General features: G+C 26.3%; 3 protein-coding genes across 5 annotated transcripts; 1 reads left to right on the forward strand and 2 right to left on the reverse strand.

Annotated features, from left to right (window-relative positions):
• Positions 1–5,111: 5,111 nt before the first annotated feature.
• Positions 5,112–8,901, reverse strand: LOC103571432 (transcription initiation factor IIA subunit 1). Its single transcript, XM_008549598.2, has 7 exons — positions 8,726–8,901; positions 8,033–8,264; positions 7,133–7,459; positions 6,870–7,063; positions 5,867–6,016; positions 5,701–5,790; positions 5,112–5,634 (listed from the first exon to the last, which is right to left on the reverse strand). Exons 1-7 carry the CDS (start codon positions 8,747–8,749, stop codon positions 5,527–5,529), a joined length of 1,125 nt encoding a protein of 374 aa, XP_008547820.1. The 5' UTR covers positions 8,750–8,901; the 3' UTR covers positions 5,112–5,526.
• A 1,579-nt stretch (positions 8,902–10,480) lies between these two features.
• Positions 10,481–13,875, forward strand: LOC103571431 (cytoplasmic protein NCK1). 3 transcript variants are annotated; one of them, XM_014442634.2, is made up of 5 exons: positions 10,481–10,572; positions 11,390–11,454; positions 11,566–11,754; positions 11,984–12,921; positions 12,997–13,875. In XM_014442634.2, exons 3-5 carry the CDS (start codon positions 11,736–11,738, stop codon positions 13,216–13,218), a joined length of 1,179 nt encoding a protein of 392 aa, XP_014298120.1. In that variant the 5' UTR covers positions 10,481–10,572; positions 11,390–11,454; positions 11,566–11,735; the 3' UTR covers positions 13,219–13,875. The 3 variants fall into 3 exon arrangements, with proteins under 3 accessions (XP_014298120.1, XP_053596321.1, XP_008547819.1); XM_053740346.1 differs by having other exon boundaries at positions 11,390–11,754; XM_008549597.3 differs by lacking the exons at positions 11,390–11,454; positions 11,566–11,754 and having other exon boundaries at positions 10,490–10,572.
• Positions 13,876–13,986: 111 nt separating this feature from the next.
• Positions 13,987–17,060, reverse strand: LOC103571430 (arf-GAP domain and FG repeat-containing protein 1). Its single transcript, XM_008549593.3, has 6 exons — positions 16,678–17,060; positions 15,316–15,851; positions 15,071–15,253; positions 14,692–14,922; positions 14,473–14,585; positions 13,987–14,335 (listed from the first exon to the last, which is right to left on the reverse strand). The coding sequence occupies exons 1-6, from the start codon at positions 16,839–16,841 to the stop codon at positions 14,282–14,284; spliced, it is 1,281 nt and encodes a 426-aa protein (XP_008547815.1). The 5' UTR covers positions 16,842–17,060; the 3' UTR covers positions 13,987–14,281.
• Positions 17,061–17,170: the final 110 nt, after the last annotated feature.

Consider the following 17,170-nt stretch of genomic DNA (forward strand, 5'->3'; position numbering starts at 1 on the left):
TTTACAGTAACTTCTCGATGAGCTAGAGACTTGAAATTTGAAACAAAGCTCAAAATTAGATGACAATGCAAGAAAATGAAAAAAAAAATTTTTTTAAATGAGAAGGAGAAGCACTAGTAGAGGAAGAAGCAAATTAAAAAAACAAAAACAAATGAAAAAAAATCGAATAAATAATTCATATTCGTTTGTTTGACTGCTCAGTACGAATTTTTTATAATTAATTTAAAACTAATTTCTGGATGAGTTATATTATTGAATATAGCTCACAACTGGATGCCAGATAAACGAACACCGTGTAATGAGAATACAACGAAGGAGATAGAAAGAATGTGACGACTAGGACCTCCAGCACCATGAATAGAGTCATATATTCAAAATTTTTAACTAAAAATCTGGCTTTGATTTGTTTTAATATTTTAAAGTATAAAGCCTATAAAAAATGAGTTTGATATATTGGTAGGTATAAATAGCGATTTTCTATTTCAGATTTGATTAAGTGAAAAGAAACTGAAATATAGCTGAAATTTGTCTCATGTCTTCGTCATTAGCTTATCCAGGCCTTAAAATCGATTTCAAAATTTCACTCACCCAATACCAAAAAGCAGAAAATAATTATCGAAATAAAAAAAAATTTTAATATACCACGTTTTTAAAATGAACTAAAAAGAATAAAATAATATTTCTCAATCTCATGAAGATTTAAAACCACATACAAATTCCGAACTTCTTACAGATAGTCCTGAAAATTTATAATTGTGAATTTTTAATAGTTATGAAAATACTTGTAAGATTTAAAACGAAAAACGTGGGGCGCATGCAATATGTAACTATAAGAAGTGTATAGAGAAGAGATGTCAATGAAAAAACTTACAAATCAGTCCACATATTTGCAATGCATTAAAATTGTTAATTGAACTATTAATGCATCCATTGTCTGTAGCATGCGCCCCACGTTTTTCGTTTTAAATCTTACAAGTATTTTCATAACTATTAAAAATTCACAATTATAAATTTTCAGGACTATCTGTAAGAAGTTCGGAATTTGTATGTGGTTTTAAATCTTCATGAGATTGAGAAATATTATTTTATTCTTTTTAGTTCATTTTAAAAACGTGGTATATTAAAAATTTTTTTTATTTCGATCATTTTTTTTTATTTTTTGTCATCTTGAATCAAATAAGTGATTGATAAAAAAATTATTGTGAAATATTTATTTATAAAATACTTACGGTTTGAAAATATCAGAAAATCGAGCCCATTTTTGCAGAATATTTATCAAAAATGAAGCTGACCTTTGGAATCGCATCCTGAATAATTAATATGGTCATCTACTTATTGATCAGTTAATTTTAATCTTTGGTAATTTGAACTTTGGAAATTAAAACTTTAATTAATTGAACCAGACAATAAAACATAAATTTATTTCTATATTTAAATTTTGATACAGATAAATTTTAAATTTAAGTTTTTATAATTTTTTTTTCTTCTTGGGCAATTCCTGTGCTTGAAATATGAAAAAATATAAAATTTTTTTAATTATTTAAATTAATAACGAACAACTTTTCCTTTCGTCCAGAAAATTTATTAGCTCGTAAAATCATCGTTGATAAAAATTTAAATTTATGAAGTCAAAATTTTTAAACTTAAATTTATTGTTAGTTCAAATTCCAAGGGTTCACTTCACCAAAGTCCATAATTTTAATATTTTAATTTTCAAATTCAATAAAATTAATTCATTTTCCTAAAGATCATTTAGAGCATTCTTAGCCCCCCTCCCCTCAGCCATTTTTTGGAATATTTCCAATGATCATGAACTTTCATACCCACAATAGAATTTTTTTTATTAATTGAAGAAATAAATTAAAGCACTAGTGATAGAAATGGTACTAGTTGATAAAAATATCACAAATAAAATTTCGCTAAGATATAAGTTTGAAAAAAAAAAAAAATGTGAAAAATGGTTGACCCTGGATGGGCCCTCCAAAATTTACCGTTGTTTTCGAGCTCAGCGAACCCAAAAACGTTACTGTTGGTAAACTTTTGAGCTCTTCGAACTCAAAAAACGGTTGGACCGGAAAAGTATACATTTCACTGAACAAAGGTAATTTTTGTCCGATTATATCTGAAGAACAAATCGACCGATTTGCACGTGCTTTGCGGCAATCGAAAGAGTTTGGTAACACTTAGATTTGATCAGACTTGAAAATAAATCAGTCGAGCGATTTACGAGTTATGCATAATTTGCATACTACTCGACCGATTGACCTCGAAATCTAATCAGCTCTGTCTTGGCGAGCCTTTTCGATCCCGCAAAACAAGTTCAAATCAATTGATTTGTTCCAAAGATATCGTCAGACAAAAAAAGTTTACATCTGTTGAGAATTTCGATTTTCGAAGCTCTGACCGAAATCGATAACTTTCTTTTTTCAAAAATTTTCAATTTTCATAGCGGGAAGTTGAAAAAAAAGTTACAGTTATTGATTACACTTTCAAAAATGTGAATATTTAAAGCAGCTAAAACAGTTGACATACGATGTTAATTCCATCTAAGTACTTAAACTAAATGCTTTTACTTGACGTGTTTTAGTTATTGTAACTCAAAATCTCTCTGAGTGTAGAAGTTAAGGTGAAATAACACCGAACTTATTTCTCACAACCATAGGAATGAATAGTTTGTTGCACTTGTAGAGTATATAAGAGAGAATTTGAAAATCGGTGATGAATTTGAATTTTTTAAAATACGAAATTGTTAGCTCTATCCCAAATAGCACACTTGCCTTTGTGGCATCTATATGACATCAGATTTTAGGCTGTTTTTTGGCATATCGATAAGACACCAACATGTTGACAAAACGATCAGAAATCTACATCACCGAAAAAATATCTGCTTAAAAGACTCAACACAAGTGACGACAAAAATGACGTTACAAATAAATAGTAGTAAAATAAGTCATCTAAACAATTTTTTAATTAACGTCTTTTTAAGACAAGAAAAATGACACAGATTATCTATGTCTCCTAAGACCAACATCCGCTTGTCTTATTTATACCAAAAAACGTGACTTTGAGACGAAAAAAATTTGTCTTATCCTTTTAAAAGACATCTCAAAGTTGACTCTGTGCTACTTGGGTATGTTTAAAATCTATATCCTAGAAAAATTGTAACTGTCCTTTTTCAATTATGGCTTGATTTTTTTTTCAACTGAGTAATAAAATTTTAATACGGCTGTGATGGTTTAAGGTAATTGAATATTTAATAAAAGTGGGAGGCACCATCAAAGAATGGCCTTAATTGATAACTGCGTTGTTTTATTTTTAACTAGTGCTTAAAATGTTTTTTTAAATTAAGGGCATTCTCAGGCAGTGTCCCCCATTTTTTATAAACATGCAATAACTTTCAACTGTCATAATCGCATTAAAATTTTATTAATTAATTAAAAAAAAACTTAAACCTTAATTGAAAAAAAGACAACGTAGTCGTAATTTTGTTGAGATATAGAACTTAAAAAAAATTTCTTACAATTGATATCAATTGGGAGTTAAACGAAATTTGTTGCATAAATTTTAGCCGACAAAATTTAAAAATTCAAATTATAAAATTCACATAACGATTTTACTGAAATTTATTTACCGAATTTTGTTTAACTGCTAACTGATATCAAGTGTAAATAATTGTTTTTTTTTTATGTTTATATATCGGCTAAATTACGACTACGTTGTCCTTTTTTCAATTCATGCTTTAATTTTTTTTTTAATTAATTGATAAAATTATATTAAATATGACAGTTGAAAGTCATTGGTTATATTATTAAAGTATAAGGAATAAGGGAGTACAGTTTAATAATGCCTTCAAATCGGACAACAGAAGTACCCCTAAATTCAATAATTTTCTTAAATATTAATCAACCATTTAATTTATTTTAATGATAATTCATAAAGACTATTAACAACTAATAAATTTGATTAGTTATTTTTAAAGTTAATAGTATGAATTTTAATAATTTGAAAATACTTTTGTGTCAAAAATTTTATTTTTTTTTTCTTCATAAAAATTTTTTTTTATTCGATAGATTTACAAAATTGAACTTTTTTTCAGTTAATTAAATTGGCTGAAATTTATTAATATAAATGCATTTACAGAGATTGCGTGCTAAGTATTTTAAGTGATTCAACAATTTACCTCCAGAGTTAAGAAAATTTAAACTCTAGAGATTTGATATGAGAAGTAAATTTAAAATTGTGTAAGTGGTTAAGTAGATTATATGATAGCTGTAATTTCTCATTAATAAGATTAATTTACTGTTGGAATTTGATTAATATTCTAAATTAAACCGTTTAAATATTTATAAAACCAGTGGTTTTTGACAGTTATCATTTATCATTATTAAAACAAAGTAAGTATATTGTTAAATAAAAATCTAAATACATAAGAAATTACATTTAAAATTATTTATTAAATTATCATTAATGCCACAATTTATAATTTTATTAAAATATTATTTGCTTTAGATTTATTCGTTCAAATTGCTTTTTAATTGAATAAATAAAAAAATTTATAATTTTAATTAAATCAAAGCTTTAAAAAAGTATTTGTTCTTACGAAAATTTTTTTGTTTACTTATAATTTGTTTATGCAAAGCAATACATGTTAGATAAATTAATATAATAAAAATTCGGCAAGAATATTATTATTGGTTTCATAAATTATACATGACTTTCTTTTCTTTTTATATTTTAAAGCTCGCACTTTATAACGTACAAATTATAATTATCATCAGTTATCTTAAGTTTCATACTTTTTTTTTGTCTAAGATTATTTACAAAATTACTTGAATGCACTTGAGGGTTTAATAGCTAGATTTTATCCATTTATAAAATTAATACTAATTATAATTATTTTTTTAAACAGTAATTTGACGGAAGATTTTAATGTATACTGCGGAAAAAAAAATATTTCCTTAGCAAATAGTTTATCAGTAATGATAAAAAAAAAATATAGTTGTTTCAATTAATCTTATTTCCTATGATTATCACTCATTCATGGGCTATTTTTCGAGGTATACATAAATTACACAAATAAGAAAATTAAAGTCAATACAGTATAAAGCGAGCTTTCTTCAAAAATTTGTAAATCTTTAATTTCAATTAATTATTATTTTTGAAAATAATTAAAAAATAAGATGAGAAATATTAGGAGAAATCAATATATTATTTTATAATTAATTATTCAACCTTAAGTAAATAACAAAATTTGACACACTAAATTCCATCACCAGTGCACTTGACTACTTTATTCACACTTTGTTAATTATACTAACTAAATTTACTTTAGTGTCAATGAGTTTATTTATTTATTGTTTTTAATTTGTTTTCATAATCAAAATTTTATTCATTTTGCACATTTAATTAGTAATCGGTTGACTAAATAATAAGTTATGAATATATTCAAAATTTTCCATAAAATTTTAATTACAATGGAAAAAAAAACAATCATAATCTGATATAATTAAAAGCCAATAAATTGGCTCACCATTCAGCATCACCGTTTGCTTTTTGAAATACATAGTCTTTACCACTTAAATTCATTATCCCGTCTTTTAAATAAAATTTCCATTTGTTTCGACTTCTCGTTATCTAAAAGTAAATAAAAATTTTAAATTACTTGTCATATTGATAAAAAATATTTAATAGTATGCAAACCTTATCGTATTGGCATACAACAACATTATCGGTGTCAAATAAATCAGTTGGATCATCGTCTGTAACATCGTCCTCAGAATTAAGTGGTTCCTTAGTAAAATAAAAATTTTAAATTAGTCTTACAATAATTTTAAAGAATGACTAATAAGATTGATTGTTAAAAAACCTCTTCTCGAGCTCCTGCATCATCCTGTTCATCGTCATCTTTTTCAATATCATCATCGTCATCATCATTTTCTTCTTCCTCATCTTCATCGTCTTCATCATCAGAAGTATCTCCATGTGGACCATCAAGTTGAGCTATGTTACCTTGTGCCTAAAATAATTATTTAAAAATATTAATGTTGCGTTTTTTAATTAAATTATTGTAAATAATTACTAGGGTGGTCGTTAAAAATTAAATTCTCTCAGGTACCCCCAAAAAAAGCTTTTTAGTGAAAAAAAAGTGGGAACTTTAGTTTTTTTTTTTTTTTAAGTAAAAAGAACACGTGCCGTAGGACGATCAAAGTTTATTTTTCAATACAATCGCGGTTTTTTATAAATATCTCATGAAATATGCAGATTAAAGGAAAAAATCATAGGAACAATTTTGTAGGAAATTAAATTCTTGACAACAAAGGTCATATTCATTTTTTTTATAAAATGTGTATTTATGAAGATATTTTAAAAAAAACTTTTTTAGATCTTATGAATTGAGCGTTTTAAGGATTACAAATTTTGAAAATAACATTTTTCTAAGTAGATAGAAACTACAACAAGAATTAATGATTGATATGTTACGAGTTGTCTATATGTAAGAAAAAACGTTTTTAACATTCGTAATTCTTTAAATGCTCAATTGATAAAACCTAAAAGTTTTTTTTAAACATCTTCATAAATACAAAATTTACAACAAAAATGAACATGACCTTTTTTGTTAAGAATTTGATTTCCTACAAAATTGTTCCTATGAGTTTTTCCTTTAATCTACATATTTTATGAGATATTTAAAAAAAATCGCGATTGTATCGAAAAATGAACTTTGATCATACTGCAGCACGTATTCTTTTTATTTGAAAAGAAAAAATCAAATTTCCCACGTATTTTTTCACTAAAAAGAAGCTTTTTTTTTGGGGCGCCTGAGAGGATTTAATTTTCAACGACCACCCTAATAATTACTCAACACACACCTGGTTCTGTACAGGTAATTGCTGTTGAACATTATTTGCCTGTGTGATTACTTGATTTATTTCAATAGGTAAAGTTGCTTGAGCTTGTAAAGTTTTATCAACATGCTGTTGAAGTAATTTTGACGCAACACTTTCCGGGAATCCCATAGCTGCAGTTATCACAGGTCCCGTTAAAATAGTATGTAATTGATTACCTGTAATGAGTATTTATAAATAAATAAATAATTTCTTAATTAATCTAGTTATTTAATTAAAATAATTACTTTGAATAGCAGATGCAGGAACATGAATAGTCAAAATTTTTGGTTTTCCATCACCAGTACTGGCATTACCAGGTAAAGTTATTTGAATAGGAACTTGTCGTTCAAATAATGCTGGTGTAGTGACAACTTGTACTGGCATTGTTGCATGTTGCTGAACTGGTAAATTTGTTGTTTGTTGATTAGCAACTCTTGCTGGTTGTGATTGTGACTGAGATTGAGTTTGAATCAATTGCTGTGGTGTCTGTTGCTGAACGTGAGATTGCGATTGAGTTGTAGTTGATACTGCTTGCATTTGTTGCTGAGCAAAATGATTACCAACATTTGCAGCTAAAATAATAATGTAATTAAATAAATAAAAATTAATAACCAATAAAGCAGTATCAAATAAATAGACGAGGTTATTCAGTGTGTTTATAAAATTTACTGTATATCTACTCAAGAAGTATGAGGTTGAAACAAATGTGATAGATCAATACACTTCACTTAATATATGAAGATTACAAACGCGGCATTCGTATTATCAGTTTTGTTTCTTTAAAATTATAAATAATTATTTTGTATCTCCGGACTTATTAAGACAAATAGAACTGAATGTCCCGAAATTTGGCTTAAGGAATAGCCGTCTAGTCCACATACCCACTACGAGAAAGCTATTTATTAAAAAAGCCCATAGTTAAGGCTTCTTGATGCAGTCAACAACTACTCTGTTGAAATATAATTCTTTGGAAGAAGATGGGAGAAATTCAAAAAGTCAACATATGATTTATTTAATAATATTAATAAAAAGTTAAACTTTTTATTTTGTAAGCATCTATCTTGCGTATTAAATAATCTAATTAAAATTTTATATGATACTGTTAATTACAGAAATGCTTTATAAATAAAGAAAAATAAATTTACCATTGCTGGAAGTAACACCTTTATTTGCAGCATTATTTTTAAGTATTGTTATCTGAGGTGGTTGTGGTTCTGGTGGATCAGAATTTATTTCAACAGCTTTACTTTGAATCAATTTTGACTCCCATATTTGTCTAAGTTCTTCTAGTACACCTTCATCTACGCCTTCCTCAGTACATAATGAATCTTTCACACCATTTATTACATCATCAATCACAGTATTATAAAGTTTTAACTGTAATTAATAAAATATTAATTAATATATAAAAACTTGTAATTAAATACCAAGTATAAATTATTAATAATTATATTTAAATGAAAAACTATAAGTTAACTATTTTATTATGATTAATTATCGTATCAATAATACAAACCAGATATATTTTTTATATCCAGCGGAATCACAATACAAATAAATTAATTTTTAATCATTGCCATAACACCGGATTATTTTAATAAATTATTTAACAGATGCATACAGTAAACTAATTATAAATATAAACAATAACATAATAAAATATATGAATAAAAAATGAGTAAAAATAAATAAACTGATAAGTAAAAATAATAAAATGAATTTGTAATGTTTAATTATTTAAACACAAATAGGATGGTATGTATTTCAACTAAACGTGATGAAACATCATTTTAAAAATATTAAATTTTATTCATCGACATAATTATTTCATTACTCACCACACTGGTTTGGCTAAGGGCCATTGTCAGATAATTAGTATTGTCAATCGTTAAGATTAAAAACAATACCAATAATCCTTAACAATTTTATTAAAAAAAAAAAAACCCTCTGTAAGCCAAGCTGCTATCGTGTCGCTCGTGCTCTTTTATACTTTCTCAACAGCTCCCATTCCATTCACAATACATCAGCCACGATGTTGGTCGACACAACACCTTTATTACTACGAAAATCAAAATAAAATTATTATATTTTTATCATATATTAAATTCAATTATTAGCGTAACTTTATTTATTAATTAAAATATATATTATTTAATTTAATTAATTATTAAATTATACGTTTTATAGATTTATTAAATAAATTTTTTTTAAAAATTATCAAAATGTCATCGATAAATTATCGTCTGCCATTTTAAAAAATACGCGCCACTTTTAAATATTCATTGGTACGAGTGTGAATGTAGCAGACATGAGACGAATTTGAAATTATTAATAAATAGAGTGAAAATTTTAAAAAATGATATTTATAAAAAATGCACTTATTAATTTTTAAATTTTTTAAAAATTTTATTTCATTAATTATTTACTACATTATTAATAATTTTTAATTTGTCTGATGTCTGCTACATTCACACTCATTCTTGGTATATATTTTTAAATTAATAATTAATTATTTAATTTTGTAACAGCTGGTACGTACGTTGATAAAAATTATTTTATAACAAATTTCAAAATTTTGTTTTCATAAAATAAAATTGAATTTGAATACAAACCATTCTAGTGTTTTACTACGAGTGTGAATGTAGCAGACATCAGACCAATTTAAAATTTTTAAATTTTATTTTCAATAAATTGACTACATGAAAAAGAAAAACTAAAAATATGCACATATAGAAAACTTACAAAATTGTAAGTACAATTTTTAAAAATATTTCTTTTTTATAATTTATAGTTTTAAAAAAAAATTCAAAAATTATTAGACGTCAGCTAACTTCAGGATCATGTTTTATTGTAGATTTTATTTTACCCAGATTAACTGTGATTGGTTTATTTTATTAAAATATAATTCTATGAAAACGAAGCTGTATAAAAAGAAAGAGAAAGATAGATAGAGGAAAAGCATAAATTGTTGGTGGAGAAATAGCAGTAAAACTAGTAAAAGCGAGTATAAGTTGAAGTAGAGGCGCCTAAATGTTAGCGCAGGACCATACTGGTTGTTCTCATGGTTCTCGTTTGGGGATCACTGTTTGATCTTGGTTTTTAACAAGGGTGGGTCTTACAGCTTCGTGGGAGGGGTCGTTAAACTTTTAAATAGATTTAAAAACACTATCATTTATTATTCAACATATTATTATTTATTTATTTTATATTTTTATTTATAATATTTAAACCTAACTATTGTGCAAATTAAATTTATTTAAAACAAAAAATTAACAATACAATTATTATTTAAAAATAGTAACTACGTCTATAATTTTTAAGGTGAAAGTCAACTCATGTATATATTCAAGTTTAAGTGCCGACCACGAGGAAAATTTATATTAATTTGAATACTGACAATTAATATAATCTGTGATTGACGTTTGTGTTAAAAAATATTTATTGACGTCTTTCTTTTTTTATTATTTTAAGTATTTATAAATTTTTCCCTAATTCTACAGTTGTCTGTTTTATTCCCCTTGTAGTTAATTCCCATAACGAAAGTCGATTCCCATTCCCCCCGTATTCTAGAGTTTCGCTTGATGGCTGCTGCTGTCGTTTCACGAGGTGGGGGAAAACAAGCCTTGTCCACCTAATATTCACTCAACAAAGCTTATATGCAGGAATATGTCGAGCTTAAAAATTGGTAAGATATTTTATCATTCATTATATTATATATTTACTACAACTATTATTATATTTGTTAATAATTACCATAGTATATGCATCAGAACATTTGACAAGTACATTCAGCATTCAGTATCTTAGATCATTTTGCTGTCACATTGGTTAATTATTCATGCTCCCAAAAATTTATTTTTTATTTTATCTGCACTGTATTTATTCATCAATAATTATTTTTTTGAATTATTGTCATTTTAATTTTTTATACATATAAATATATTTTTTTATAAAAATATCTACAAAATATGAAAATTATTTCGAAAAGAATGTTTGTAATCGCTTAAAAAATTGTTACTATATGTTGTGATTGTTGTAGAAGTATAGTAATAACAACAAAAAAAAAAGACAAAATATATATGTAATTATATACTCATTTATTTTTAATGACTCACTAGACAATCATTTAATTAATGTGAATCATATTTTGATTTTCTACTGCATGTTATAATTTATATTTATTGCATGTATGACCAAAATTATTTTTGTGTATTTACTTTTTTTTTTAATATAAAAATTATATGCTTTTAAATGTATATAGAAAACAAAGATATAGTTTATAAAAGTTACCACTGAATAAATATATGATTTACACATTAATATCAATCATAATTGATGGTATTTCATAATTAAAAACTCATTAACTTCATTAGTTATCCGTTTGTCATATTTTAATTACTATAGATAAATATAATAATAATATTTATATATATTTTTTTAAACAAATGAAAATTCAAATAAATTATAATAACATTTTGTTATTTTATTTTCTTTTTCATAAGTATTGGTAATACACTTGTTTGGGCTGCTCTTGCAAATGGATCCTGATTCAAATCATCAATAAGCAGTAAATACATCAATAATAAAAATATTAAATCATAAAAATCATGCAATAATAATAATAATAATAATAAATATAATAATATTACAAATAAAATATTTAAATAATATATTATAGATGTATATAAAAGAACAATATAATAATAAAAAAATAAAAAAAAATTAAAGAATAAATGTTTACTGCACTACTCATGCCGACGAAACAAGCAGATTTGCGATTGATACGAGTAGTACGTGAATAGCAGTCGCTTTTGACGGTCTCGGACATAAACATATTTACATTTGCACATGGCAGCCATGAAGCATGGTACGTTTCATTTTTTTTTATTTGCTTTGCTCTTATTGTATATTGCTTTATTTTATGTTTTCTTATCTATCAATTTATTTTATTAATTTAAAGTAATGATTAGTATTCATATTATGATTTTTTTTGTCAGTAATAATAGAAATTGAAAATAGGAAGCATGATATTTATTTATTTAAATAAAGTAAAAGTATTTAGTAAGTGTAAATAATGAATAATTTGAAATCTTTAGGCAAGACAAATCAAGACGACGTGTGCTACGTTGTCGCAAAATACGATTACGGAGCTCAAGGAGCACAAGAATTGGATTTACGTAAAAATGAACGTTATCTTTTGTTGGATGATTCTAAACACTGGTGGAGAGTACAGAGTGCACGTGGACAAGCCGGTTACGTGCCGAGTAATTATGTGAAAAAAGAAAAACCGTCCCTATTTGACAGTATAAAGAAGAAGGTCAAAAAAGGTTCTGGTTCAAAAACTTTACCGTCCGGTAATTCACCTTCACGTGCTGTTGAATCCCCAATAATGGCACGAAGATTACCAGCAGATCCTAGTGAAGCAATAGGTACAGCGGTTGTTAAATATAACTATCAAGCACAACAGGCGGATGAGTTGTCGCTGGTCAAGGGCACGCGAATCCTCATACTTGAGAAGAGCAACGATGGCTGGTGGAGAGGCCAGAGTGGCACTCAGGCGGGCTGGTTTCCCTCCAACTATACTCAAGAAGAGGGTGACGCTGATGACACGCTGCACACGTACGCCATGGCCGAGAATGTTCTCGACATTGTTGTTGCTCTCTACTCTTTTTCCTCAAATAACGATCAAGAGCTTTCATTTGAAAAAGGAGACCGACTAGAAATTCTTGATCGTCCTCCAGCAGATCCTGAATGGTACAAGGCGAGAAATGGCCAAGGACAAATTGGTCTTGTACCACGAAATTATTTACAAGAGCTAAGTGAATATTTAACTCAACCATATCGTGATCGTGGTATGACGACAAGTGAAATTAGCACTGGAGATTCACTTGAACGAAGGCCTGATCCTGGAGATCGACCGCATCTTGTTGGTAAACCCTGGTACTATGGCAGCATAACACGTTCTCAATGTGACACTCTTCTTAATCAACACGGTCATGACGGTGACTTTCTTATAAGAGACAGTGAAACAAACGTAAATTTATTTACCTTTATATTAATTATTTTTATCATCAATAAATATACTTATCATTATATTTTTTTTTTTTAGATGGGCGATTATTCAGTATCGTTAAAAGCACCAGGACGAAATAAACATTTTAGGGTACACGTCGAAGGCGCACTTTATTGTATTGGCCAAAGAAAATTCCACACACTTGATCAATTGGTTGATCATTATCAACGAGCGCCAATTTATACCAATAAGCAGGGGGAAAAATTGTACCTGGTGCGTCCCCTGCCAAAAGGTAATTCCAATAGCAATGGTTGCTAGATAATAAAAAAAAAAAGAAAAAAAAAACAACAAATAATAATAAATGATAAGTCGCATTAGCGTTCTTTGAAGGATTGTCAATGCAGATTACCCGCCATGCCTAGTAATATCAATAACTCGTATGTTTATACATAACAATTAACATGATTGGTAAAATCTTATATATTAGTGTTTTTATTATTTTTAAAAATTAATGCTAATTAATTAATTTATTATTATAAGTAAGTAATAATGCAATGATCTTGTTGGAGCTTCCAACTTTTTAGCAAAACAAATAAATGAAATAAAATAAATAAATAATGTTCGTAAAAAATTTTTAATAAATTTATATACGAAAATAAAATTTAAGCTACGGCAGCAACGTGATATCTATTTATAGTTAGCACGAAGGCTTCTTTAATCTCTCATTTTTATATAAATCAATGTAATTGTAATACAGTGACACGACTGATCATGTTATCATTATTAATATATTATTAAAAAAAAAATAACATAGCCTGCAAGTGTAACAATTATTATCCAAGCTGATACTATGGTACCGTAGTAAGCGATTTTTGGTAATTGATTAAAGAGAAAAACAAAGACTAAGTGTTCATTTGTGATTTTGTATTTATTAGAAAGTTTTTAAGTAAATAAATCATATTTAAGTGTGAGTCATTATCATCTTATAAATAACTTTTATTTTATCATTTTTTTTTATTTATCATTTAAAATTAAACTAAAAAAAAAAAAAACATACAATATAAAGAAATAAATTTTAAATTGGTAACAAATATTAATCTTTATTTAACGTGTATCATTTTATACATAAATAAATCATATTTTAGTTATAGTATGAATAAAAGAATGACAGTCATGGAAGAAAAAGTGCTTAAATAAATAAAAATGGAAAAAAAAAAATTAAAAAAAAATATATATATATCTATAAATATATAGGAATAAAAATTAATGGCACTAAATGCCATATAATTATAAAATCATGTAATGGAATTCACCTACACTACACATATACGTATTTAGCGTTATGTTTTAAAGTTTGTCAGCTCAATAACGTAAAGTTTAATCATAAAAAGGGATTGTTCGAACTTCTCGTTAAATTTCCTACACCTGTACCAACCTGTAAGAAAAAAAAAAAGGAAAAGATAATAATTTTAATGCCATGAGTATTAAAATAACAAAGTTATTTATAATTTTGTCTGTCTACATGTATGCTTACGTTTTTTTTTATCAGCATCACATGTATACATTACTCACCATAAAAGGGTTTGCCTGATAAGGTGGCACAGTCGGATGCCACACTTTTCCGGAGAGTGGAGTCATCAGTTGACTAGATGCAAGTACATCCGTATTATTTTGAGTACCAAATCCTGTTAATTAAATTATACATATTTAAGTAACGGATTCTAAGGCTAATTAAATTCATTTTTTAATTACTCATAAATATTTTTAATTTATAGATACTAAAAAATTTACCATTAGTTGCTGAATATAATGTTGAGTTAAATGGATTTGCAGAGTTATAAAAAGTATTGTCCATAGCTTGCGTATGATTGTTATTATTACTATTATTATTGTTGTTATTATTATTATTATTATTATTATTATTGATCACATGAAATGATGGTTTCCACAAATCATTTCCCGTGAATGGATTTGAAATGATGTGCTTTGTTTGATCATTGTTTGTCCAAAGTGAGTTAGAAGCTACAGTGAGAATAATTATTTTAATATAAAATATTAAATCTTTATCTCAATTTATTTATTTTCAATGGTATATATGTATATATATATATATATATATATATATATATATATATATATATATATATATATATATATATATATTACTTACTGTTTGAGTTATTTGTAATCCACGCAGATGACACATTAACAGGCGGTTCTTCTTTTAATTGGGTTTTTTTCATCAATGAATCTAAATCTTTAAGCGCAGCGTATCGGTCTTCTGGAGGTGGTGCATTGACACCGTTGAAGTTGCTCACAGATTTTCCAATTGAATTAAACGAATTTGATAAATCTACATTAAAAATATTAATAATAGTAGAAATAGTTTTAATAAAATAAATTTAAAAAACCTACTCTTGGAAGAATCAAATGCTGGATTATTGTCAAAGTTAGCAAAAGAAGCTTGTGGTTGAATAGACCCAGAAAATTGTGATGTTGGTGCAGCAGATACAAAAGGATCGGGTACTTGACTAAAATCAGCAACAAAATCAGTAGTAAATGTTGGAATAGTCTCTGTAGTATTTTTTTTCTTTTGATTAGGTGTATTCAATGTTGGCAATGTCCCAACATTTGGTACTCTAGGTATATTAGTTTGATTTGATCGTAGTGTACTATCAGAAGAGGTTGATTGTACTTTTTGATTATTACAATTGTCATTAGCCATCGATGGATCTAAATAATATCTTTTATGTTCATATTTAGCAGACATTAAATCTTTCATTTTTTGTTCATCTTTAGTATCAATTGTTATTGGAGTATTTGAATTAACCAATCCCAGCCATATTCTTTTGCAATGTTCATTACCACGTTGTTTTATAAATTCAATTTCTTCAACAGTAAATGTTGCCATTGAAATAGATTTAACTCTATGTGGTGGTGTTAAGCCTCGTCTAAAAATTATATAGTAGAAATAAAAATTACTAAAAAATAAAAATTATTAAGAAATTTATTTATTTTTAATAATTTTTTTTTTATTTATTATCACATCATTATCAAAGGGTGAAAAGGTTTCACGATAAAATAGTGAAATGCACAAGACGTAGAAAAAAAAAAGTTAATTTGAAAATAAAATATATTCAATAAATTATTCATTATTAATAATTTAACAAGACTAAGTCGTGTAGTGACGGTATTCGAAAGTTAAATTTTTATCAAAACACCAAATGACTCAGATATATTTATACACATATATATTCATGATATTTAACAAAGTCGGTTTACTATTTCTGTTTAACGATATGATTTCTAAGATAAATTTTAAATATGAATCATACATTTTAAAAAATATTAAATTGTCATTTATTCTTTAAGGAAACAATATTAATTTAAAATTTAAAAAATAATACTTATGGAAATTGTTTATTTGTATTGAATGAAGAAACTTGTGTTGATCTTACAAATAACTGACGTATATGACCTTCTTTACGAGTGTTGCAAAATACTTTAACAATGAAATAAGCTGTCAATTGACTTTTCTAAAGATTTAAATATTTTTTTTTTTATTAATATTTAAGTATCCAATAATTTTAAATTACAAGTAAACAAATTCTAAATAAAATACGCCAGTAAAACATTTAGAATAAAAAATAAAATTGATTTTTTTTTATATATTAAGTATAAAAAAACGACATTTATACATACATATGTATAGACTAGGTACCTAGAACGAATAGAGATATTAGTGAAATAATAATTAGACTTTAAGGAAATACTTACAGCAAACCAGAACATGAAGTACATACAAAGGAACCAATGGTCATATTGACATAAGTTGGTCCTCGTTGTCGACAATCAAAACATTCTTTATTTCCAGGTTGTGATACTAATTCACGAAGTATTTTCAGATGTTTCTCATCTTGCTTTCTCTTTGCAGACGCCATTGTTTTATTCCTTTCTTATTTTATTTACAATAAACTATAGTATAATGTTACGTCCACAGCAGTTCTCGCGTAACTGACTGACTCAACCAGACTCAACTTCAACTGACTCAATGAGACTAAAGAATTGGTGAACAGAGAAAAGAGAGGATACTCGAGTGAGAAAAAGAAAGAGATATCAGAGAACCTACTACCATCTGAGTTAACGTTGTCTAAGTAAAAAGAAAAAAAAAAAAAACATTCACTAATCACAGTATTACTAAATATCAAATTTTATTCACACATTCCAACTTTTTTAAATTTATAAATATATTTATATTTATGTATTTATT

Source organism: Microplitis demolitor, chromosome 7, assembly GCF_026212275.2.
Source record: "Microplitis demolitor isolate Queensland-Clemson2020A chromosome 7, iyMicDemo2.1a, whole genome shotgun sequence".
Lineage (NCBI taxonomy): Eukaryota > Metazoa > Arthropoda > Insecta > Hymenoptera > Braconidae > Microplitis > Microplitis demolitor.

What these genes read in the sequence shown, in the direction of transcription:
- LOC103571432 (XM_008549598.2), bottom strand. Translation starts at nt 8,749, where the DNA reads ATGGCCCTTAGCCAAACCAGTGTG. An exon ending in TCCTGCATCTGCTATTCAAA is followed by an intron (nt 7,064 to 7,132) that starts GTAATTATTTTA and finishes TACTCATTACAG; the next exon opens with GTAATCAATTACATACTATT. An exon ending in ATGCAGGAGCTCGAGAAGAG is followed by an intron (nt 5,791 to 5,866) that starts GTTTTTTAACAA and finishes TATTTTACTAAG; the next exon opens with GAACCACTTAATTCTGAGGA.
- LOC103571430 (XM_008549593.3), bottom strand. Translation starts at nt 16,841, where the DNA reads ATGGCGTCTGCAAAGAGAAAGCAAGATGAGAAACATCTGAAAATACTT. An exon ending in AGCATTTGATTCTTCCAAGA is followed by an intron (nt 15,254 to 15,315) that starts GTAGGTTTTTTA and finishes TTTTTAATGTAG; the next exon opens with ATTTATCAAATTCGTTTAAT. An exon ending in ATCAGGCAAACCCTTTTATG is followed by an intron (nt 14,336 to 14,472) that starts GTGAGTAATGTA and finishes TTTTTCTTACAG; the next exon opens with GTTGGTACAGGTGTAGGAAA.
- LOC103571431 (XM_053740346.1), top strand. An exon ending in TAAGAGACAGTGAAACAAAC is followed by an intron (nt 12,922 to 12,996) that starts GTAAATTTATTT and finishes TTTTTTTTTTAG; the next exon opens with ATGGGCGATTATTCAGTATC.